The 24,537-nt window shown below is 38.4% G+C and overlaps 3 protein-coding genes across 4 annotated transcripts; 1 reads left to right on the top strand and 2 right to left on the bottom strand.

Moving 5' to 3' along the window:
- The first annotated feature begins 2,404 nt into the window (after positions 1 to 2,404).
- On the top strand, positions 2,405 to 10,442 carry LOC135641643 (uncharacterized). Its single transcript, XM_065157175.1, has 3 exons — positions 2,405 to 3,958; positions 8,286 to 8,866; positions 9,647 to 10,442. Exon 1 carries the CDS (start codon positions 2,549 to 2,551, stop codon positions 3,728 to 3,730), a length of 1,182 nt encoding a protein of 393 aa, XP_065013247.1. The 5' UTR covers positions 2,405 to 2,548; the 3' UTR covers positions 3,731 to 3,958; positions 8,286 to 8,866; positions 9,647 to 10,442.
- Positions 10,443 to 11,198: 756 nt separating this feature from the next.
- On the bottom strand, positions 11,199 to 20,928 carry LOC103989823 (uncharacterized). 2 transcript variants are annotated; one of them, XM_065154262.1, is made up of 16 exons: positions 20,841 to 20,928; positions 19,660 to 19,733; positions 19,443 to 19,523; positions 18,038 to 18,113; positions 16,355 to 16,425; positions 14,835 to 14,936; positions 14,195 to 14,284; positions 14,044 to 14,118; positions 13,921 to 13,953; positions 13,757 to 13,837; positions 13,257 to 13,319; positions 13,096 to 13,179; positions 12,632 to 12,694; positions 12,448 to 12,543; positions 12,330 to 12,371; positions 11,199 to 11,596 (listed from the first exon to the last, which is right to left on the bottom strand). In XM_065154262.1, exons 1-16 carry the CDS (start codon positions 20,875 to 20,877, stop codon positions 11,426 to 11,428), a joined length of 1,239 nt encoding a protein of 412 aa, XP_065010334.1. In that variant the 5' UTR covers positions 20,878 to 20,928; the 3' UTR covers positions 11,199 to 11,425. The 2 variants fall into 2 exon arrangements, with proteins under 2 accessions (XP_065010334.1, XP_065010335.1); XM_065154263.1 differs by lacking the exons at positions 13,096 to 13,179; positions 13,257 to 13,319.
- A 1,587-nt stretch (positions 20,929 to 22,515) lies between these two features.
- Positions 22,516 to 24,412, bottom strand: LOC135640693 (uncharacterized). Its single transcript, XM_065155387.1, has one exon. It carries the CDS (start codon positions 23,474 to 23,476, stop codon positions 22,793 to 22,795), a length of 684 nt encoding a protein of 227 aa, XP_065011459.1. The 5' UTR covers positions 23,477 to 24,412; the 3' UTR covers positions 22,516 to 22,792.
- Positions 24,413 to 24,537: the final 125 nt, after the last annotated feature.

The following is a 24,537-nucleotide window of genomic DNA, read 5'->3' as shown; positions in this document are numbered from 1 at the left end:
AAAAATTAGTTTTTTTTATAGGAGAAGATAAATGTTAATAAGAAAGCATGTCATAAAATAAATTTAAAATTTTTATCCTAATATCTGTTGCAGGAGCTCTTTCATATGAAAGTTTGTAATTGAGCTCTTATTTATTTCATATCTAAGTAGCTTTCTTAGCTTTCGTATCTCATCATGATGTGCCTCGATGACACACTAACAGAGGAGACAATTTGAGATGTCATTTGTGTTCAGTGCATATTAGAATTTCAGAAAAAAAAGAAAAAGATAATAAAAAATAAGACTACTTTTCAATTTATATATTTGAACTCATCCAAAAGCACAATATTTACAATAGCAAAAAGATAAATTATATTTTTTTTGAAATAAAAAAATCTCTCATACCCAACAAACCTTATCATCCTGCACAAACCACTCATCCATTTATATTAATCTAAATTATTATCTTTTCTCGCATGTAGTCATAACTATTTGAATTAATTTTATCATATCTCTTAATTCAAAATAATTATAATTTAAAATTATTTTTTTAAAACTAAAAATATTAAAGTTTTTATAAAGATGACTGATCCTCCAATAGTTTCACGAATGAAAGTGATTAAATTTTAATGTGTTTGATACGTCTATAAAAGGATAGGATTCTTCGTTATTGCATTAATAAACTTGTTACAGTTGTATATTTTAATTGGTTCATCTTTTTTTTTTTTATATTTACTAAATTTTTTTGAAGTTAAATTGTTTGAAATATCATACTTATAACCACAATCTAATTTTGAGAGAATAATTTTTTTTATTTTTTTATTATCTATGAAATAACCATTCAGCCGAGCCTTACAATATATCTTAAATTATTTTTTCTCTCATCTCCGCAACCAACCCAATCACTATCAATATAAGAATATAACTTATAACAGATTTTATAATTGAGAGTTCTCTATATATAAGAACTCTCTATAACTTATAACGATCTAGATAATAAATATAATATCAGACCTTAAATATATGAGATAAATTAATCCTTCAATTAAACTTCTATATAATTTCTTATCTAGTTTTTTCAATTACTATTTGTATTTATTCTAGTATTCATTAGCTTACAAGCTATCATATAAAATCTTCTTAATAAATATTTAGCATATTTTATTTATATAGATTTGAGGAATTTTTTTTTCTCATATACTTAAATTATATATATATATATATGTATATATATATGCCTGAGTTTGATGGGCTAATCGGCTTATCAACTTCGTTTGATCTAAATTATTGATCAAAATATTTAAGCTAAGGTTGATAATAATATAATCATCATATCTTTATAGGTTAATCTTAATCTTATCTATTTTTGATTTGAGAATAATCAGAGATAATATATATATATATATATATATATAGTGATGATTGATGCTCAAATCATACGAAATATAGAGTTGGTTATTTCAATTTTATTCTGTCATGATGCTCTTTCGGAAGAAGCAACCCGTTGCTACCTCACACTCTCCTCCATCTGGAGTTGTCGGATGGCGAAGGGAGGAAGCTCAACAATGACGAGGTCGTAAGCTTATGCTCGGAGTTCCACAACGGGGGCACTGACACTACAACCACGGTTCTACAGTGAATCATAGCGAACCTGGTGAGGCAGTCGGTGTTGCAGAAGAAACTGAAGAAGGAGATCGAGGAGGTGATGGGGACACTAGAGCGATGCATTCCAGGATAGGATCTAGAGAAAGCGACAGATCCGAAAGCGGTGATCTTGGACGGCCTGCGGACGCACTCGCCGGCGCACTTCCTGCTGCCACACATGGTGAGGGAAGACGTACCACAGGGAGCAAGGAGATCAAGATGATGCCACTTGGTACGGGGAGGAAGATATGCCCCAGAATGGGGCTGGCGATGCTCCACCTCGAGTACTTCATGGCCAATCTGGTGTGGGAGTTCCGGTGGAAGCCCGCAACCGAGAAGGAGGAGGAGGTCTTCGTGTTGAAGAAGCTCGTGTTCGTAGTCATGAAACATCCATTGCGTGCCCGACTTGTCCCACAACTTCTGTTACCAGAGAGGTTTCCACCACGACTTGAGTTAGGACAGGAGTGCGTAATTACTTTAATATAATTGGCAATTTAGCATAAAGCTAAAATTTTATGTGACAATAATTGGAAATGGACTTTTCAGGATTCCTTAATATTAATTTATGGAAAATGAATTATAATTGTGGAAAACAAACTATTTAATTGGTCGATCAACTCAGGCCGCGTATTTAAAGGGCAGAACGCGAGGGGTCCCACGGAAGCATGCAATGGCAGCCTGCCAGGTCGGCTCGAACAAGCCTGCACGCTGTTTCGTCCAACATACTCTTCGTTTCTGAGACTGCTACATCGAGATCGGGCCCTACGCAGCACCACAGAAAACGCAGCAGCGACGACAACGACAAAGAGCCTAGAAAAGGGGGAGACGGACCGCTTTCTTCCTCTGCTGCTGCTCCTCCTCGGCGGCCGAGCGCAGAGAATTCGAGGCAATGCGATCCTTCCCTCCTCAGCGGAAGTCATAGCTGATGGCGCCGAGGCGCAAGAAGTGGACGGAGGAGGAGGAGCGTTCACTCCTCGACAAGTACGCCGAGATGGCGGCCGACGGATCCATCTCGCGCCTACGCACCCGGGAGCGCCGATTCCGGCCCATCGCCGCCCACGTCAACGCCGCTCACCACGCCGCCGACCCTGCCGCCTACCCCTTCCTCTGGTCCTGGAAGGACGCCGCCAACAAGGTCCACAACATGCGCCACCAGTACCTCCTCGTCAAGCGCAAGCTACTCCTCCTCAACCCTCCCCCTACCTCATCCTCATCTTCCGCCGTCGCCGCCACTGCCGCCGTCGACTGGGACGAGCAAGGCCTCTCCCGCTGGTCCAACTTCCTCCGCTACCGCTCCGTCTTCGGCGACGCCGCCTTGCCCTTGACCGACCCCGCCCCTGCTCCCGGGGAAGCTTTCGACAACGATGGCGAGCTCGCCCTAGGGTTAGCCTTCGACGACTGCGCTGAAGGCGGAAGCGGAGAAGGAGCCGATCAGGAGGTCGGCGACGACGAGGGTTTTGATTTCGATGATGTGGCCCCTGTCGCAGGCTCTGTGCCACAGCAGCCCGCGCAACCTCTGGCGGTGAATATGGGAAGGATGAAGCGGAGGAAGAAGAAGCGGGCTGAGCGGCGGCGAGCACTGGCGGCTTGGAAGGAGTGGGAGGCAAAGATGGAGGACAGGGAGGCGCAGTGGGAGAGAGCGAGGATAGAAAGGGAACGGGCAGAGGTGGAGGCGGAGAAGGAGAGGGAGCAGGAAAGGAGACAGGTGCAAAGACAGCGGAGGGAGGAGGAGATAGAGTGGGAGGAGCGTATGGAGGGGAGGAGAGCGGAGTGGAGGAAGCGGATGGAGGGGATGCTGAGGGAGCACCGAGTTGAGATGGAGCAGATTCAGGCAAGGATCATTCACGAGCAGCAGAGCGTGGTTGGGCAGCTTCTGGGAGTGCTATCACAATGGGCGGCGAGCCCTGTTTTTGGAGGGCTCTCAGATGCCACTGGTGGTGGCACTGCGTTGGGACAACACCATCACCACCAACATCAGCCACACCACCAGGCTGTACCCTATCTGTCTCAGATGGTGCATGGGTTGCACCATGTGAATGGTATCGTTCCAGGAGAGAATCGGGTTGATGGGGATGGACATGAGGATCATTTCATCGTTGATGATTGACTAAAATTAGGGCTTCGGATCTCTTTATATGAATGGAGGTTGTAAACGGATCACTCAGATACAGAATTGTGTTGGCAGGCACATGCAGGAGAACAAGTATCGAGAATTAATTATCAGAGTTGGAAATTTGTAAATGGCTTCATGCTGGACTGGAGATATTATAGGTGGATCTTGATGCGTACGTACTAGGTCTGTCTGATCATCATTCTTTCTATTCTCAGCTGTAAGGTATGTTGTCAATGTGTCTGTCCTAGCCAGGCATCTTTCATATTCATTATTCATCGTTCATATGAATGAATCTGTAGTTATATTGAGATGTAGGTGTGCTTCTCAAGTATTTTAGCAGCTCATTGGGTTCCTTGTTGATTCTTGGGATGGAAGAATGGCTAATGCAGTGTCTCAATTCATGTTTACAAGTTACATTATAATTTTTTTTGTAACATACTTTACACCTGTGTTACTTAGCTATAGCAAATTTATTGACGGTCATCATTAGAAATCTATTGATTGATGGGTTTATATCAATTACGTTTCAGAAAAAATGAAAACTTATTTCTAAGTTACTGATGGAGGTTGAGTAGGGGGTGTACATTTCTATGAGTGGTGATATATTTGGCAAGTTGAAGCTCAGTATATAATGATTGGCTGTTATAGTTTCACAGGTTTTTAATGAATTATAGTATGGAAAGTGGACCGAGTAGTCATTTCAAACTTGACTTTTTAATTCTTTTTAATAAAAGTTGTCCTTGGTGGCAAGTGGCAATCCTCTTATGGCTTAGGTGGAATCATTAGGTAGCTAGCCAAGGCATGTTTGAAATGCCTTAAATATCAAATTATATTATATTTTAATTTTTTTATTCCCATGACACCATTACAATTATTTTAGTTAAGATAATTTTTTTCTGAAATTTAAAATAGTCAAGTTATTATCACAACTTGACCTAATGGGATAACTGACCTATGAACTTTGTTGACCCTAAACTACTAACCCAAAATGTCAAGTCAAAATTAGTAGTAATAATAGTGCATCCATCATATCCTTACTATTCAATTTTAGCCTTTGCTTACTTTTGATGTAGGACTAAATCGAGATATTATAGTTGTCGTACCGCATAGGCAGTTATAGACATTCCTTGTGGGCAGCCCCATCAAAAGATTGAATAAAAATGAGTAAGAGACTATATTGCCCTTATGAATTACTTTAGAAAGTCTTAAATTATCAAATCTTCATAGTTTGTTATTTTTGGACTTCTCAAATAACTTATACTTTTAAATGATAGTGCATCATGGACATTGAAATCGTGCCTAATGAAACATTTTGTTTCAAATCCTAGAAAATAACATTTCTTCTAGTGATAGAATGTGTTTGAAACACCAAAAAATGGCAAGGAAGAAATCTGATTATGTATATAGTGAATACTCATCACCACAAGACGATAGTCATAGTTTTCTTTTTTCCGTTTCTTTTGAGGGGTGATTGTTATAATTTAGATCATAAGTCCATGAGTTCCAATTTTGTAATAATTTCTTTTATTGTTTTTTAAAATAAATTTTCTTTTGTTGTCAAAAAGAAAATGGAGGATTTGCTATGGGTTTGTTTATTCAGATATGCTATGGGTTTTGGAGTTTCATTGTTGTACCTAAAAAGTTGATGATCAAAATATATTTTATAGTATTGAGTGAGTTAGTTTATTCTTTTTTCAAAATATGGAGTTTGTTGTTTTTTCAAAATACCGGTCCAGTTTTTGTTTTTCTCAAAATACCGGTCCAGTTAAAAGATTAAGATGATAGTTTATCATTTACATTCTAGCACTCTCTCTTACCTATTAGATACCAGAGCAAAATGGCAAAGCCCAACATGTGGAACATATGGAACTTTGGTTAGAAAAGGGAATAGTTGTACATCTTGGAGTTTCAAATAATAGATCATTCAAATATCATGTATTTAACCTCAGTCCATCTAAAAGCTTAAGCTGATAGATTAGATAAGCTTATACTAATCAAGGATCGCCGTTTCAGGTAACATACCCGTTTTAAAGATTTGTTGGATCGATACATACCGATCAGTACCAATGTCCTAACACACAATACACCGGTATATACTGGTGTTTTGGAGAGAAAGAAACAGAGGGAGAGGAGGAATGGTGGAGGAAGGAGGAGGGATGAAGGAAGAAGAGAAAGCGGTGGAGGAGGAAGAAGAAGTAGTGGAGAAGGAAGAAGAGGAGAAGAAAAGGTGGGATTGTACCTAGGAAGAAGAAGGAATGCGGCTGCAATGATGTTAGCAGCGGCAACAGCGAAGAACGCGAGAAGAGGGCTCGCATTCGTGAGCCCTAATTTCTATTTGAATTTTTTTTTTCTTATTGTAATGCTTAGTTAGATGGGTCCCACTGTTTTTTTTATTACTTTTATTGAACTGGATCGGGTTGCCTGAAACGGGGGTGGTCCATGTACCGGCGCATGCTCGGACCAGTACATATCGCCCTCTTCATATCATTTCGGGTGGTACAGCAATCACTGGTACTAATTATATTCTAATTACAGAACGTTATGCTGCTTTGGTCATGCTGTTTCCACATGAAAGGATGAAAGCCTCCTTGATGTTTGAAGTTTGAACCACATTGAGTTCTACAGAAAAGATAAAAACTGCTATTGCTATTGTGTAACTTTCTTGAGTGTATGTAGATGCATAAATGTGCTAAGAATGACAATCCTGTACCAGAAGTCCTTTTTCTTGTACTTTGAGACTATACAACTTATGTCATCTTTCAAATCTCAAAGGGCATACAAGGGAAGTATATGTGAGTGCTTTGTATCGTATCTATGGTTCAGCTGTTGAAGATAATGCTTCTCTACAGCTCCATGCAAGTGTCTAATTGTACATCATGCTTCTGAGTGACTATGGAAATTTTCAAGCAAGATAAAAGCTAGTGGAAGAGTTCTTCGGGGAAACAGTTTTATGTAGAGTTCTCACTAGCATAGAAAGGCTTTTCTGTGTTGCATCTTCTATGATGGCATCATTTGGGTGCTTCACTGCTTTGATTATGATCCAGACAACATATCAGAAGAATGTCTGCTTAACTGCCGTGATATGATATATCAGGAGTTCATCTGCTACAAATAACAGACAATTGTTTCCTCTCTTAACACCTTGCCAATTTAACATTACTGTTTTTTCAAATTCTAGTTTAGATAAAATGCAGTCAGATTAAATCTATAAGTCTACTTCAGTAATTTTGGTGATTTTTTTTTTCTGAAATGAGTCCGTGGATTCATTTAAATGGTATTTTCAGATTTTGAACACGGGATGAGCATCTCGTTGTGCTGGCACCAGGTTTGTTATTGATCCTCAAAAGATGTTTCCTACCAGTAGCATAAGTTCACCAGTCCTCATCTGATTACTTGTATGTTTTTGACCTGTGACTTGTGTGCAAGTATAGTTAGGCATTTTTCTCTCAAATTGTTCTCTTCTTGTTGACGACATCTCTGTATTGCTACCTCCTGCTTATGGTAGTCGGCTAGCAGTGAAAAATACAAGCATGTATCTCAACTGAAGGGACATGCTTATTTTAGACATTGTTTTTCACATCCTCAAGCAAGCAACTTACATGTAGCAAGTACATGCAAAGGAACAACATGACAATGTATATGTTCATATTTCTCACTCTACAAGATTTCACATATATGCAACATTTTAGGCCCAAAGTATTATGAACATGTTATACTTACATGCTTGGGTCCCTCTAATACAATTTCTATCTCGATCTTGCTAGGTTTTTTGTTGTTTGTTCACATTTTTTTTAGTACACCAACTACTGGAATGGGTTATTGATATTGAACAATGTCGAGCATTTTACCTAGTTGAGTTTAATGAATATTTTATTTATGTTTGTGGTTTATCCTTCTAATGTTGACTATCATATATGTCTTAGTAGTCATTTACAACTTTTGGTCTTGAAATGGAGATACCCTGCAACAAGTAGATCTGTTACCACTTTCCTATTCTAAACTAATGGAGCTTTGTACCTTATGTTTGATGCTTGTCTGTAGCTCTCATGGACGGAGCTATAACACCCCAATTAGTCCCACCACATCGGAAGTGGGCAAAGACTAAGATTGACTTGTAAGAGTTTGATGAGTATACTACTGTTAGCTTCAGCTTAAGTATTTTGAGCTAGTAGTTTAAGTTCAATGAAGTTAATTGACTAGTTCTCCCATCAGGTCGGGTCGTGAGTATTGGTATCATAGCCAACCTAGTATAGGGGCACGGTGAGGGGCTCGAGTAGGAAAAGACTATCCGTGGATGGGTAACACGTCACAACATGGAGCCACCATTAAGCTATATCTCACATGTACTATGCTAGGGTTTATTCTGAGTTATATTGGGCTTTGATGAGGACGTCAAGCTATGGGAGATTGTAACATCCCAATTAGTCCCATATCGAAAGTGACAAAGACTAAAAGTGACTTATAAGGGTCTGATGGGTATACTTTAACTTAAGCATTTTGAACTAGTAGTTTATACTCAACGAAGTTAATATTTTAGTTATCCCACCAGGATGGGTTGTGACAGGAGCAGATACACATGTGAGTCTTCCATGCAGCAGAGCATTGTCAGGCTGCTCATTTAAGTCCTCTTAAGTCGGTGGCAAGCCTTGATGTTGGAGAGTGCTTGATTTGGAAAGAACAATATTGGTAGGTGTCAAAGACTTGCACCATGTGAAAGCCCTTTTTTTATTTTGTAACTTAAGTTTATAGAATTTGTAGGAGAAAATTTGGCTATGGCAATGACTCATGAGGACTGGAATGGAACATGGATGCTTGTCTAGCATAGCATAGCAGGAACTGTTTCAGAAGGTATAGACGAGGATGGTATGAAGTTGCCTTCTTCATGTACTTTTTGTATATTGGCCGTAACATAAGATTGGTATGTCATTCCAGCAATTATGTATGTTTGTGTTAACCAGTATTCTAATGAATATTTGTTTTTTATGATTACTGACATTGTTGGTATATTCACCAGCCAAATTGAACAAATCAAGCTGCAATTACTTTGGCTTTGGAGTACTTCGAAAGTTGAGGTGGCTCAAAGTGTTTTGACTGAGCCAGGTTGTTTTGATTAAGATGAACCTTCGAAAGGTACATTTCTACAAGTCTAGTTTATGAGGTTGAAACTTCCTTTTCTGTCATGTTTAAGATGACAACTAATACTAGCTTGAGTTTCAAAAGAGTGGAAAAGAAGAGATTTTATTATTGATCTGATGTTTGGATTAGATGACATTGATCTCTCACAAAAAACTGACAATGTACTCATTCAACTTTATTATCAAATGCTCACAAGGAATTCCATAATTTCATCAGATTGGAAGGCTTGGTATCCAGTCCTTAGGCCAATCAGAAAACGATGCAGTTCTATTGACTCGAAAATAGTGTCATTGATGCAACCCAAAAATGTATTCCTTCAACATTGTTGAACACTTCTTTCTTTACCCGTACTATTTTTTGCATGTACTGCCATGTTTTGTTTTAGTATGGAAGTTCTGTAAGTTTTGGAACCAAACACTGTGAGAGGCAAACTTTGACCCCCAAAGCATAATGTTGTAGAAACTAATGCAAAATGCCTAGTGTGATCTTTGAGTGAAGCATGGTAGAAGCGTATCTAATGTCACTTGGCATCTCTAGAATGATTTTTGAAACAATAATAAAACCTAGTCTTTGCATGATTTTTCTGTTTTGAAATTTCTTATTGTGTATAATTTATTTTTACTTAGTTGGGATGTGACCGTAAGATTACTCCTCTGTGAACTGTGATCAATAATGAGAATTTTCTTGTAAAGTTAGGATAATATACATTTAACATAATCTAATAATATTAGGAGTCTTGTGCATTAGACTGATAGTTTCATGTTTTGTTTCTAGTCAGGAAGTGGACTTCATCTATGGAATTAGATTGAAAAGAAGCCTCCCAAGAACATATTTACGTAACATCAATTTTGTTTTTTGTTTGGGTGTGTTTCGTTTCATTCTATATTGTCTAATTAATTGAAGGAAGGCTATTTTTATTTTTCTTATTTTTCAGTTTCACCCACCACATCCATGACGAGAAGGGCGTTTACTCCTTCCTGCGCGGGCTGCTGCTAGGGGCCGTGGCAATGCTCGACTCGGCACTCTGGTACTCGTCGCAACGAAACTGAAGCAACTTGATCCGGTGAGCCAAGACAAAGGACCAGGTTTGGAGGAGGGGGATGCAACTCTTGTGGAGCATAGTAATGATGGCACAGGCAGCATTGCTGGGATGGGTTGTGCTGTAGACCCATTTTGGTAGCCGCATCACCTTGGAGGGATTCGACGACGTGCCCTGGCAGAGGTATTCCATTGTGGGGACTGACACCAATGGCGGCATCGAGTCTAAGGGTGGAGGTGCTGGCTCTTGGTGGGGCATTGCCACCACGTTGGTTGCCGCCAAGGTTGCCATGAGGACAACAGCGACCAGCTCCATATTGGATATATATATGGAGAGAGAAAGAGAAATATTTGTGATAGAGGACTTGTGGGGAAGAGGTAAGAGGGAGAGAGTATTAATTCAGCACATCCACTTAAAGCAGTGTGATTGAGAGTGTTCTTGTTGTTTTAGTAACTGAACTGTACCCAATGGTAACTCAAAATAAGACGTTATAAGTGTGACAAATGTTATGGTATGGATCTAATGTTAAAATACTAATGTTCTATATTTATTTAGAGGAAAATTGGAGAGGAGAAAGAAGTAGACATCAAGCTGGATGATCTCATAGTCGTGTGGTTTCCATTCTATGACAAATCTCTGAAGCAAACCTTATTTAAGTTTGGCTAACCTGCATCATAATTCAAGGGCTACACCATGTTTAAAGAAGCATTATAAATAAAAATAAATACCTGAAATAAAAAAACTATCTCCATAGGTGATAATGTTCCTCAGCTCATTACACCGATTAACTCTCTTGGAATGATGTTCTTAACATATATAAAACGTAGTTTTTCCATTATCTTTCTCTTATAATATTTCAGAAACGGTTCACACAATCGAATTTGGCTTTTTCTATGGAGTTAGATTGGAGGAAAAGCCTCAATTTTATTTGTTTAATTTTATATTTTGTTTCATTCTTTACTGGCTAAGCAATTAAAAAAACTTTAATTTTATTTTCTCAGTTTTGCCCATATTTTACATTTTATTTTTATTGATGATTTATCCTTGCCCCTCTCTAATTTTCTTCTAAACCTCAATTTCTTAGTGATATAACAAAAGCATTAAAACACATTCAAAGGATTTTCAAATAAATAATTAAAAAACATTTAAAAAAACATAGCTAATTATAATGTTAATGTTACTCGTGTCGGGCTATCGATATGAAACCCATTTCATCAAACAACTCACATAAAGCCACAAGATAAAACTGTCATATGCAAAGACACACCATAAGGAAGAAAGCCATAAGCCTTATAGACAAATTGTGTTCATCTTAAAACCAAGCAATTATGTAAAACTAATTATGTTCTAAATATTTACACATCTACCAAAATTCTATGCTCATCTTTAGAGCACTCTACCTTCTAATAACCTATGCAGCTAGATGGTAGTAACAAATCAGTAGTACTCTATCTTCCAATAACGTATGCAGCTAGATGGTAGTAAAAAAAATCAGTAGTAGAAGTGGTCAAGAATCATCTGGTCATGGTTCCATGGATTCTTGTAAGAATACTGAAGTCCGGCAACCTCCATGTGGACCTGCTGGACTGTGCATTGCTGCTCGGTTGTCCATTTACCGGAGATAAGCTTGAAATTTTTGAGGAACCCGACGCCTTGAAGCTAGATCCTGAGCTCCCTATTACCTCCTGAAAATGCAAGAACAAGATTCAAGGTTGACAAGTTGTCCCAAGTAATCATATAATTCTAATGCTGTCCCAAGTAGCAAAACTCTTTTCAGAAGATATCACATGTTTAATAATGCAGCTACAGATCTTAATGTAACAAATAGCTATTTGGCTAAGTTGAGATGAACTTTTATTATAATATGGTTTGGAATATGTGAATCAAGAAAGTTAAGACCGCCTATAGAATTTTGTGGACTTCCAAAGTCAGTGCTAACTATGTCAGAGACATATTTAAGTGAATCGAGTACCCCTACTGACAATATAGGGTCAGGGAGCTCTCGAGGCATTTAATAGGATTTCATGGGACACTGAATACTCTAATTTAGAAAAGCTTATAGTCCAAGCAGGAGATCTAGAAGTTTACTTAAAAAGTTTCTGGGCATAATCATGCATACAATGCTTCAAAAATTTCCAACAAAGATATGACTCTCAGCCTCTCTTTTCTGCCATTCTTAGCCTTCACACCTCCATCGTACTGCATTGCATTTTCCTTCAATCAAATGGCTCATATGAAATTATACTGTATTAGTCTGACCGGAGCTTGGAACATATTGAGATTACCACATCTAGATAGATTTAGGGGGCAAAATTTGTTGAATCAACAAGACAGAAGTTAGTTTTTGTGAATTTTTCTTGAAGCACTTATGCAAAGTTAAGGATAAATAAAATAAATATAAAGAACATTAATGCTAACCTTTAGCCCAGAAGCTGAGACAGCTGTTGATGGTAGTATAATCTGAGAAACCCATGCTTCATCAGACATCAAAATAGGCCACTTAAAAAAGGTTGAGCTTAATGTCAGTAATCCTGACCTTAGAACTCTCGTTAGCAGATCGTGATGATGATGATGACGACAAAGAAGACAATGTCGATGGTGTTTCCAGTGTCAAAGGTGGCAAAAGGCCCACCTATCAAGAGATAAATAGGCATAAGTTGGTAATACTAGGTTAACAATAGAAACAGGCACAGCAACTGAACAACAAAGCAATGGCCTACTCTTGTCACTATCGACGTAGCTTGTAGAAGTTCAGTTGGTTGCCAAGAAGCGAATGGTGAGTCCTGCAAATCATTGAAGTGAAAGAAAAAAATATAAACTAATGGTTTGTGGAAAAGTATGCACTACATTTGCATATTTGGTAAGAGAGCAGCAAATGCCGCCACGCCAATATGATATCCAAAAAAATCATGGGTATTCCAAGTTCAAAATACATTGCAGCCATGATAATGTGGCAGCTATCACATGACACTTCCAAGCAAAGAAAGGTTCAGGATCAACCATGGTACACCAGCATTGATCTTAGTACTGTTTTGGCAAAATAAAGAACATTATATGTGCTAAGCTTTACTAGGTCTGAAACCAATACAGCTGTTGCAAGCTGCAGAACCCCAGAAACCTTTAGTTGATCAGATACTATAATATGACACTCATAGAAGTCGAGGTAAATGTCAAAAATCATCACCTTAGACTTCTCAACAGCAGATGATGACGACAAAGATATTGACGATGATGGTGTTTCCAGGGTCAAAGGTGGCAAAGAGTCTGTCTATTGAGAGATTGGTAAGATTAGGTTAAAAACTGAAACAGGCACTGCAACCAGAAAACAGAAAGTAATAAGCCTACTTTTGTCACTAACGGTGTAGCTTGTGGAAGTTCAATTGCTTGGCTAGAACTGGATGGTGAGTCCTGTAAGTCGTTGAAGTGGAAAAAATCAGGTTGTTGACAAACATGCACATGATGTTGCTACATCAGGTAAGCAATCAACAAATGGCATCACAGACTAATATCTAACGGATCACGGGCACTTAAAGAAACATGATAGCAATGATACATAAGCATCTACTAAATGATACCTCAAAAGTAAAAGTCATTTATATCTATAGTAACATATGAGCATATACGATGATACAAGGTCCACAAACCAAAAGAGTATTACACCACACAAAGTTCATTCCTTCCACTAAAAAGTTGTCTAAGCAATAGTATTTAACTAATATATTTAAAAATTCAGACAGTCAAACAGTCTTCTCTATGCAAAAGTAAAAAATACCAATGGTATAGGTGCCATAATATAAATGAGACAATAGAGATGTCAATTACACAATGGTTAGACAATTTTTTACCTGAATAAGTTCTTGACTTTTGCTCTGTTCTAATTTTTCCACATACTGACACAGATGATAGACTCCTTGGGTTGCAAAATCCTAACATGGATGATCCTACATCAACAATAAAAAAAAGGAAAATAATGGACAAGAACTGATGCAATGGAAACTTCTAACTGTACCTGTCTGTCCTCTATTCGAAAAAGCTTTGTCTCCTGATATGTAACAAGTTACATTCAGCATAAACAAATATTTGTTCTAGACTAAAAGATAAGAGATCAAAGCAAAACTAAGTGAAAAATTACAAGAGTCTGGACAGCACGGTGAACAGATTCAACATCGGTGTGAATCAAACCCAAATCCCCATGTAGCTTTGAGACCTGAAGGTTTAAAATATATCATTTTAAAGCTTTGACAGGTACAATACATGAGAAGTGGACAGAAGCATTTCCCCACCTCACATTTGGTGGCAGTAGCAAGTTCCTTGCACTCCTCCAAATTGATGTCTGCACGGTCAATCCTTTGAGATAAATGACGCTTAGCAGTCTACAGATTCCCAGAATTACAAAGAAAATCTCAAGAGAAAGTAAATTTAAAAAAAAATGAAAGATACAATATCCAACATGGGCAACATTTTGCATTTTTTTTCTTTTATAGCACATAATGTCATAATCAAATATTCAAATTAGATTTCACACAGATAAATACTTTTGTTGTAATATATTTTAGTCATTTTCTATTACAGCACCTGAGAAACCTCTAAATTAGCAGTGATTAATGAAAAAACATAAATTTATATCTATTCATCAGTCCATGAGCCTGCAAAAGCACCTATTTGCAAAGGTTATAAGTAAAACTTGCTTAATGAAACAAGTGGAAAAAATTTATGTATAATATTTTGAATCCTTCAGGATCATTTGCTTTACTGCTACACTGAACAGCCATCTCCTAATCAATTAAATTAAAGATAATTATGTCAATCCTTTTTATAATTTTTCTGGTTGAGAGCAGTTAAGGAAAAAGGAGGAATTTTGAGAATACTTGATTGTTTTTTTTAATAAAGAAAACAGGAGGACAAAGTCAAATGATGACATACAGCAATTGATGCTGAGATTAGCTCCAGTTGCTTGCCGACTGTAGTGCAAGCATCTGATAAACCACGACGTGTCACAAACATCATATCAGAAACCTTCCATCCCTGCCAGGTGCACAAAATTTTCATATAGATAAAGAAAAAATCTTGACTTTCAAAGAAAGAATAAACATATCAGCCACTTGTCAATGCAACACTGGCAATAGTGGCACAAGGCACTATGAAGACCAGATGACTTGCTAATAACAATCATAAAATGGATATCTTTGATCAAAAACCATGGTGTTACTGTTCATACACTTCCCAAACCTGGCAGGAGACACATTATTCTATTATAACATAATTTATTCAACATAACAACTGGAAATTTAACATCTATGATGACTATCCTTGATATTGAAGTTCTTATATCCCAAAACTATATGATGGTCTTTTGAGTTCTTATAAGGACTCCAAAAACTTCTTGAAACTTTATTTTAACCCTATTTATATCCCTCACAATGCAATTCAGGAAATCTTCAAAAAACAGAAAAAAGAAATAACGCTAATGTCTTGCAATAGTATCCACTAAAATCTATTTCTTGGTGTAAATTAAAATATGCATTACCAGTATCTCTCAATCTTCATGATATGGGCTGCGGACCAGACAAATCTCTATAACTACTATAACTCTTAAACCAGGTGCATGATCATCAACCAAAACATCCTAAATTGATAGAATCAATCTTATATGCTCTATTGTCACAGTGATAATAACAATTAACAAGTATCACTTGACTGAAAATCATGTGTCAACAAAGTTACGTTCCATGCCCACTGATGCTGACTAATCTTTTTTTTTTACAGGTTAATCCAATCACTGAATCTCATTATCCTACCATTTGTTTATGAAAGCAAACAGCTTCAATTATTTCTTTAGCTGTGCATTAAAAGGCAAGTTGAGGCCTAGTGCTCTGTGATAACCCCAGCAAGTTATAGGCAATAAAGGTATAACATGCATGTCAGTGCATCCCATATTAACAAAAGACCAGAGCCCTCCTCATCTGGTCTGCAATGTGGCCTGGCACTTAGACAAGCAAGTCACCACAGGATGTCATGACATGGTGCCTTACGATGCCAGCTCATCTTGGATGGACCAAGCATGTTGTATAACGATCATTTCAAGCCATTAGTTCCCAGTTACGGACTGGAAATTCAAGGTACAAAGCATTTAATATGACAAGGGATTTCATATATTATTATATAATACACACAATATGAACAATACACTAGAATTGCTCCAAGGAAAAGCAAAAAAATGCTACAATTAGAAAACAGAACATTTTTTGCTAGATTAAATTTTTTGGCATATAGTAAGTGATAAAGATGGGATTCGAGCCCAGGACCTTGTGATAATCTATCAAAGTCTTTACTAATTAAGCTAACTAGCACGTTCAAACTAAAAAACAAGACATTCTATGCGACAAGCTAGAAAACTTCTCGGTGAATTGAACTTGTCTGTGATGAAGTAGATGACAGATTACCTTCCACCATATACATAGATATCCAACAGCCCCAAACACAATAACAGCTGTGATGCCACAAGTACCAGAACCTGCAATCAAAATTGAAGGTAAATTAAAGAGATGCTCTAATAAATAGGCAACTAATAAGTATAAAAATACATTCACCATTAGCCAGAGTAGAGGCAAAAGAAAGTAGGGATTAGGTAATATCCAATCTTAACAACTGACTATTACTCCCCCAAAACTTATGCTTTCCTAACACAAAAACCTCTTTTAACTGCAATTTTCACATATACTTCTAGCTTTATCCACTGGGAAAAGCACAAAGAGTAAGAGCAAGCCTATTCTTATCATCGCTTATTGTCTAAATGTACCAAAGAGGCTATAGATGGACAAACTAGGTATGTATAAAAGTAAAGTAACTGTGAACACTCTCACTGTCAACCTATGATATGGCAAGGGACTACATTTTCTTTTGGCGGATGACTACTTTGAAAATCTGATCCTGCCTGTGGAGGTCATGAACTTCTCTTCACCCTGCTCAATGGGGTTCACCTCTAGGATGGCTCAACCTTTGAAGCCTTGGAGGAGCAGGTTGTCTTGTTGCAAGCTTAGTGGTAGATTTTGCAGTCACATATGCAATTGGAAGACTCTTACTCCGCCTTGGTAGCAGAAGATCAAGGGGCTTAAAGAAGGCATCATGTAGGTGCCAAAAACAGAGTTACACATGATACGGCATGGAACTACATTTTCTTGTGGCAGATGACTACTTCGAGAATCTGATCCTTCCTGTGGAGGTAGTGAGCTTCCTCTTCACCCTGCTCAATGGGGTTCACCTCTAGAATGGCTCAACCTATGGAGCCTTGGGGGAGCATGTTGTCTTAGTGCAAGCTTAGTAGTAGATTTTGCAGTCACATAGGCAATTGGAAGACTCTTAGTCCGTCTTGGTAGCAGAAGATCAAGGGGCTTAAAGAAGGGCATCATGCAGGTGCCAAAACAGAGTTGCACACCTGTGATTAAATCCAATTGCTAGTTTGCTAGCTATGGTGAACCAGCAATTCACAAGTCCTTTGGAACATTAGATCCTTTTACTATTGTTACTTTTCTTAAGGTTAAAATTGATCATGTCTATAATGAAGTAAATAGAGCTGCTAACTAGTTAGCCAACTAAGAAAAAAAGAACAGGGATTATGCTTTGGGTTTGCTAACCCCTCTCGGAGTTGTTGTGAAACTTTGAAATTCACTAATCAGGAATCTTTTGTAACAGGTATGTTTTTCATCAGTTAATAATGTGATTTTGTTCCCTTTGTTAGAAAAATAAGGGCATCAACTAAATGTACGAGTCATATGCAAACCTTTCTTATGAACTTTTTCGCTACGGTTGTTCATCCTAGCCATATCAGCTCAACATTTCCTAAAATCATCACATAGATTTTTGCATTGTCGCCATTACATGCATATGAAAGAAATGGCATGATAATTGAGTGAAACTTTCACATGGTCTATGCTAAGAATTACTTTTTTTCTGTAGAGATTGGATAGTCAAGAAAGTTGCACAGATGACATATATGGGATATAAATCCATCACAATGGTTGTAAAGCAAGATAAAAAAACTGCATACTAAACAGAGAGTAGCATATCTATAAACAAGCAAAACATTGTGGAATAAAAAAAAACAACAGTATCCCTAAAAGTCAGACCTGAGTTTGCACCAGTTACAATTGTAACTGATCTTGATGATGCTAAGAGTTGCAACTCTTGACGGAGAGTATTAACCTGCAATATTTATATGCAATCAATTTGAGTGTAGGCCTACCATGAAAAATTGAAACAAGACCCAAAATTTTCATATTAGTGGGCAATTTCACAAATATCTGACAAAAAAATTGGTGATAGGTAGTACAAACTCAATGGGACACTTAATGACATATTTTGTAGGACATTGAGAATATCCTATGAAGTCCATGTCTTGAGTCATCACAGATTCAAGCTAAATATACATAATTTGTATCAACCATGCCAGCATGGCATGAAGAGCCAGTCCTATAAAGTCAAGTATCATGCCAGGTCAATAAAGCTCATGCCAGCTGGTACAGTCCCCTTTCCGACTTGTGTCGTCAGCATGTACCAGAGTGGAATATCACCATCATGCCACCATGCCTTAAAAGTTAATAATTAATTAGATGCATAACAGTTATATTGATCCAGGAAACAGTTATATCTAAAGGTACAAACTATTGCTATGAGACTAGAATTGGAACTTTCGTTGATGGACAAATAATAGACCCGTAATGTAGAGTAGGTGCAAACCAAACTTGATTGTACGATCTCCCAAGCATTGAATTGATAACCAACCCCATATCATAACAAACTGGATTGTGGATGCAGACCAGAACACATCTAACATATTATTCAATCCATTAATCCACATCACGTGCATGTACTTGCCCACAAAAATTTTACTCTTAAAGTTTATATGCTAAAGGCCATGGAAGTAACAGTGAGCATATACAGCTGGCAAAGAACTCATAAGCAAACACAACAACTACCAAGCTATCAGCATAAGCAAACAGCTGGATCATTAGAATGCACATATTTTGCAACAGGGTGAAGCTGAAATAGCACCCATATAATGCTAAAACTTTTACACAAATGGACTGCCAAGACATGTAAATATCCAGTCATGACTTGCCAACATTTGAACCATTGTATGATAAATGCTAAATCAAAACAGGAGCCCACTAAAAATTATATGATACCAATGTCAATACCAGACACATAAGAAATCAATATATTTGTACTAGACAAGAAGCATGCCATTATCAATTTTGTGTAGGTTGCAACAAAGTTTCCTATTCATCGCTTGCAGCTGACCCAAAAAGTAGAAGTGCACAAACAGGAAGGTTTAATCAATATATCATAGCATCAGTATAAACGTCAAGAAAGAAAGGAACATAATAGAAAGTTACAACTACCATATATAACCCACGTGATTTGGAACTTCAACATAAGTTGATAACAACAGAAAAAATATGCTCAACAAAAGTTTTAGAAACAGAAGCAAGCTGCAAGAAAAGGTCAAAACATATTTGAAGTAATCCTGACCTGTGCTAGTAGAGATTCAGTCTGTGGTTTGCTAGAAGATTGAATATTACCATTATCTTGTTTTAGGTGCTTCGTGACAATCTGCAGTACAAGCATTCTGTTCATTAAGGTAAAAAAAGACACTAAAGAATTGAATTTTAAGTTCCTAAATCCTAATCTACAGAGTGGCAAATGTTTATAGACCATGAGCATGTCAGTTGAAGCTTTACCAAGATACCTTGAAAGCACCAGAAAACAAATAAGTGACATCAGAAAAATGAACTTCCTTTGTGATCATAGACCCTACAATACCTGCAAGACACTCGGCACAGGACATTCAACCATTATGATGCAGTGTTTTTATTAAATAAAAAAAGTAAACAGTTGCCAAAAAATGACAGTTAAAAGAAAAACACCACGAAGCATGTAAAGTATGTAGCACACAAAGAAAAAGAAATATAGCAGAGTTATGATACCAGGTGCATGGTTAATATGTAAGCACATTGGCATTTGAAGCAAGATGGACTGGACATGTGTGGTTAGATGATACTAGTCCATACAACTGAGTCACTAACACAGGTCTTTAAGACACTAGGAGCAGTAACACTTAATTGATCCTTAAGATATGCAATTACCGAGTAATTACTTAGTGAATGAACAGCAGAACTATGAAAATAAAGGACACAATCACATTATACAAACTGTTAAATCTAGATATCTTCCTGTTGCAGATAAAATCATGATAAAATTTTCAAAATAATAATGTATGTCTAAGAAAATAATAGGGGTTTCCTGTTTTCACATACTAAGCTTCCAAAGTCTTGAGTGCTTAGAGACACATTACAAACAAAAAAAACACCCAACCATCCACCCTTCAAGGATTGTGAAAATAATGGGGGAACAAGCCCGACAACCAGATTTTCAAGGAGGAACATTATTGAACAAATACATTTACTCTCCTACACAATCTTGACTCGAATGAGAAAAATTACATTTATTTACCCAAACAATCTTGGTTTGCAGGTGACAACCAGCTTGCCACACTAATATATTCATCATTTTATACATAAATCAAAAGAATTTAACACATTTAAATAGAACGACGATCCTTAAGCAACACTCGGTAGTCATTACAAACAAAATATTAACAGCATCTTCGACAATTATTCGATAAGTTAACAAGACAATATGTCTAGGTTTCTCGAAGGCCAACGCCCCCATCTCTAATCTAAAAGTTGACGAGGGACAAACTCCTTGTCATGACAAGATGCACTTGTATGTGCTTTGTTATGAATTATCCCCTCAAAACACCTAGGAAAGCAAAAACAACTGATATATGAAAACTACGGTTGCGTCGAACAATGGTTAAAGCACAAGAAGCAATCCTCAAACCGCAGTGCAAAGGAGCAATAGGAGTACCCGCTCCGATGACGATGGCGACCTTCCCGAGCGCCATGGCCGATCGAAAACCTTACGTAACCGTCGAGGGTTCGTCCGGCATCGATAGCCCCGAAGCCCGGGTGGCGAGGTATTTATACGGTGGTAGGGTTTTATCCCCGATCACCCAACACTCTTGGGAAAGGGCTCTCAGCCGTCGGATCATTAAGTAGCTCGAGTGATGCGTCTTCGAGAACCGTGGGATGTAGATCGGACGGCAATTTGGAGGTTACGATGCGCTCGGCGTATTTTTATATATAAAAATATGGAATATGATGCGAATTTTCTATATAAAATTATTTTCCTTTTAAAAATATTTTCCTTTCAAACTGAAATGGAAAATAATTTCGATTTTCTTTATGGAAATTTAATTAATCATAGTATATGATGTCGTCTCAAATATGATAAATAATATAACTCATAATAATAACCATGTAATTTTTTGATTTTTAGCAAAGGATAACAGGATTCAAGCTTTAATGTAATCGTAGGACAGATATATCATTAACCATCCATTTATATAAATATATCATTCTATATAAATGAGACAAGTATATTTTTAATTTATATTCATAAGTTGCTAATTATTTTATCTCAAAATTAAATGGATAAATTACTTTAATTAGAAATCAGAACAAGGTAACGATAACCCATTATCAAATATTTTTATTTATTAATTTTATATTTATAGAAATATTGGTCAACTAATTTTTTTATACAAAAGATGTATGACGAATAATGAAAAGAGTTTAATGCAATATATTTTCATAAGGGGTAAAAATATTCTTATTATTAGGATTGATAAATATTTCTGAAATCTTAAGACTATTTAGCTTTGATACCAAATGTCATGACTCGAGTTTGATGGGCTAACTAGCCTATCAACTTCGTTTGGTTTAAATCACTGATCAAAATGCTTAAGCTGAAGTTAATAATAATATACTCATCAGATCTTTATAAGTCAATCTTAATCTTGTCCACTTTGGATGTGAGACTAATAATGATGTTACAAATACTATATATATCTCAAGATTTTTGTGAAGAAATAAATTTAAAGTTCTTTTAAGATTTCTCTCTAATAGAACCATGAAGGATGAGAAGAAATTAGGGTCTATATGATAATAGTGCACAAAAAAAAATTGGACTGAGAGTTATGTTAATTTTGATATTAGGATACTTCCACTACATGCCTGCAAAAAATTACTATTTTTTTGTCATGCTTTGAATTATGCAAAGTAACTATATACTCTTAAAAGATGCTGAAAGCCTTTAGAACTCCCTTAGGCCTTATCTACAAAGTTATCAATGGAGGAATTCAAACTCTACTTGGGATAAGAACTCATGCCAACTAAAGGCTGATCCTAACATTATTAAATACCTATCATTGTCATCATCATCTAATGTCCCCATCTATTATATTACATGCATCCATCATTCAAGAGGACCAACTCCTTGGTTCAGGGCCCAATAACAATATGATTAATTAACACCAATGCATCACCCCACTTAATCCACTATCTTTCTCCTCTAACCTCATCACCTTGCCTCATTATTATAATAACCACAAATAAGACAACAACTAATGTAGACTAAGTCACCACTCTTACCTAACAATGATAGTACTAGAAAAGATAGTAAACAAAGTTTAAATAGCTACTTCTGCAAGATGTAATATCATATTATGGAGACCCCAAGAATATATGTAATAATATGTACAATACATTCTACTGTTTCCACCAAAAAGACACCCCCTGCTTTCCATAATATATAACGATGCTATCGGAAATAGTGAGAAAAATTTACGGAATTTACAGGGAAAATAGAAACTAACAAAACAAACAGAAAGCATAATTTTCACAGAGCGGATTAAAAAGTATTTAATATATTTCTTCTAATTTTTTCCTCTATTTTTTTCCCCAGTCACAGGCGACACGTCACGCGCCCGGACTCCAGAGGCTCCACAAGCGCGAATTAAATACCCCAATCACGTCCGCCCACCCCCTCCGCCGCTCGCCGCTCCCGGTCTCGGCCCCCTCATCCTCCTCCGCCGTCTCCGACACCGGCGCCTCCTCGTCGGAGACGCTCTCCGCTTCTCCCACCATCGTCAGCGCGGCATCCTTCTCCACCTCCTCCGGCTTTCTCCGAGCCATGTCCGTCTCTTTCCCCTTAATCTTCTTGCCCTTATCCGCCCGCTGCGCCGCCTTGCGCTCCCTCCGCCGCACCCTCGCGCTGGCCCCGCCCTTGCTCTCCGAGCTCGCCAGGTGCTCCTCGAACGCCTCGATGGCCTGGTGGATGAGCTCGCGGTCGGGGGAGCAATCCCACCGCGACCAGAAGCCGGTGTAGCAGTCGAAGCACCCGCAGCCGAAGACCGGACGGTGCTGGGTTCGGCCCGGCCTCTGGCAATGGCGCCGGTCCTCCGCCCAGCCCTCGATCGATCGTGTGAGGAGGTAAGCGAGCACCTCCCTGTCCTCTTTCCCCATCACCGCCGTCAGCGCGAGGATCGCCGCCGGGAGGAGGCTGAGCACCGCCAGGGCGTCGTGGCTCTGATGCTGCTGGGGCGAGCCAGCGGCGGGAAGCTGCGCCGCCGGCGACGGATGTATCTTTCCCTTCAGCTTCATCTCCTTTCAGCCTTCGCTCTCCCTTATCCCAAAAAGAGCTAATTTATTGGGAAATATATCGGAAAAAAGGCCCTGCAGGTTTCGCAAGAACGGAAGCGGAGATGGAGAGTGGGAAGGGTCGTTCTTTTATAGGAGAGCTCGGACTGTCGACCGCCGATAGCCGGTCTCACTGTGTCTCCAATATCTGCTTCCGCATCTATGCGGATGAGTACCCACCTTAAGATGTGTGACGTGTCGTATGATGGACGGTACACAACCAGAACCCTGTTCGTACACAGTATGGTGGTCTGGACGGCCGTACCCAGGAAAGCGGGAGATTTTGAAAAGACCCATTGCAACGGGAATGGTGCGTTAACTGTTCCAACTGCTCGGTGATAATACCGACTCTGTAACTCGGTGCGTTAACTGACCGATGCCTTTCGATGGTCCGCAATAAATGGTGACGATACCGTTGATTCACAATGCACATTAGGGGTAGCATTGGCATTTCGCTTCAACTCGATTACGGTCACCGCAAGTGACGATACGGCGCAAACTTTTAAGCTTTGCCATAGTCGGGAGAGGGAGGAGACAGGAGGTAACCAGAGCACCGTGATACGGAGGCTGGAGGCCGTCTGATTGGACGAAGAGGAGATGGACGGCTTCAGTTAGCTGGGTACAAATAAGGGTCCCCTTGTATTATAGTACGTCGATGTACCGACTCCCCGTAGCGACGTACCGACGACGGCGACGTTGGGATAGGGCGTGGTGATCTCGGATCAGACGGCTGGGATGCAGCGATCATCTTCTTGTTCGAGTACGATCGACAACACGCGCCATGGATCCTCGAGGGAGATGGTGAGGTTGGACTGAGGACGGATCCAATTTTGTTCGCTAAGGTTGTCGAATCACATGGGATTCGATAGATTTGCAAACGATTGGCTTGCCGTGTCTGTTCGGATCTCTAATGGACGGGCCGCCTCCGTTTATGAGATTCCGTCCGTACACCCACTCACACCAAGCCACTCATTGCATGTGAAACATGGGGCCCGCTCAGCGATAGGAGTCGGACCACGAATCTG

This window comes from Musa acuminata, chromosome BXJ3-6, assembly GCF_036884655.1.
Source record: "Musa acuminata AAA Group cultivar baxijiao chromosome BXJ3-6, Cavendish_Baxijiao_AAA, whole genome shotgun sequence".
Lineage (NCBI taxonomy): Eukaryota > Viridiplantae > Streptophyta > Magnoliopsida > Zingiberales > Musaceae > Musa > Musa acuminata.
This window is presented reverse-complemented; position numbering and strand designations above follow the sequence as displayed.

Coding starts and splice junctions, on each gene's coding strand:
- LOC135641643 (XM_065157175.1), top strand. CDS start 2,549: ATGGCGCCGAGGCGCAAGAAGTGGACGGAGGAGGAGGAGCGTTCACTC.
- LOC103989823 (XM_065154262.1), bottom strand. CDS start 20,877: ATGGCGCTCGGGAAGGTCGCCATCGTCATCGGAGCGG. Junction 14,937..16,354: donor ATCTATGTATATGGTGGAAG/GTAATCTGTCAT, acceptor TGCACCTGGCAG/GGATGGAAGGTTTCTGATAT. Junction 13,320..13,756: donor AAAGTCAAGAACTTATTCAG/GTAAAAAATTGT, acceptor AACGACTTACAG/GACTCACCATCCAGTTCTAG.
- LOC135640693 (XM_065155387.1), bottom strand. CDS start 23,476: ATGAAGCTGAAGGGAAAGATACATCCGTCGCCGGCGGCGCAGCTTCCC.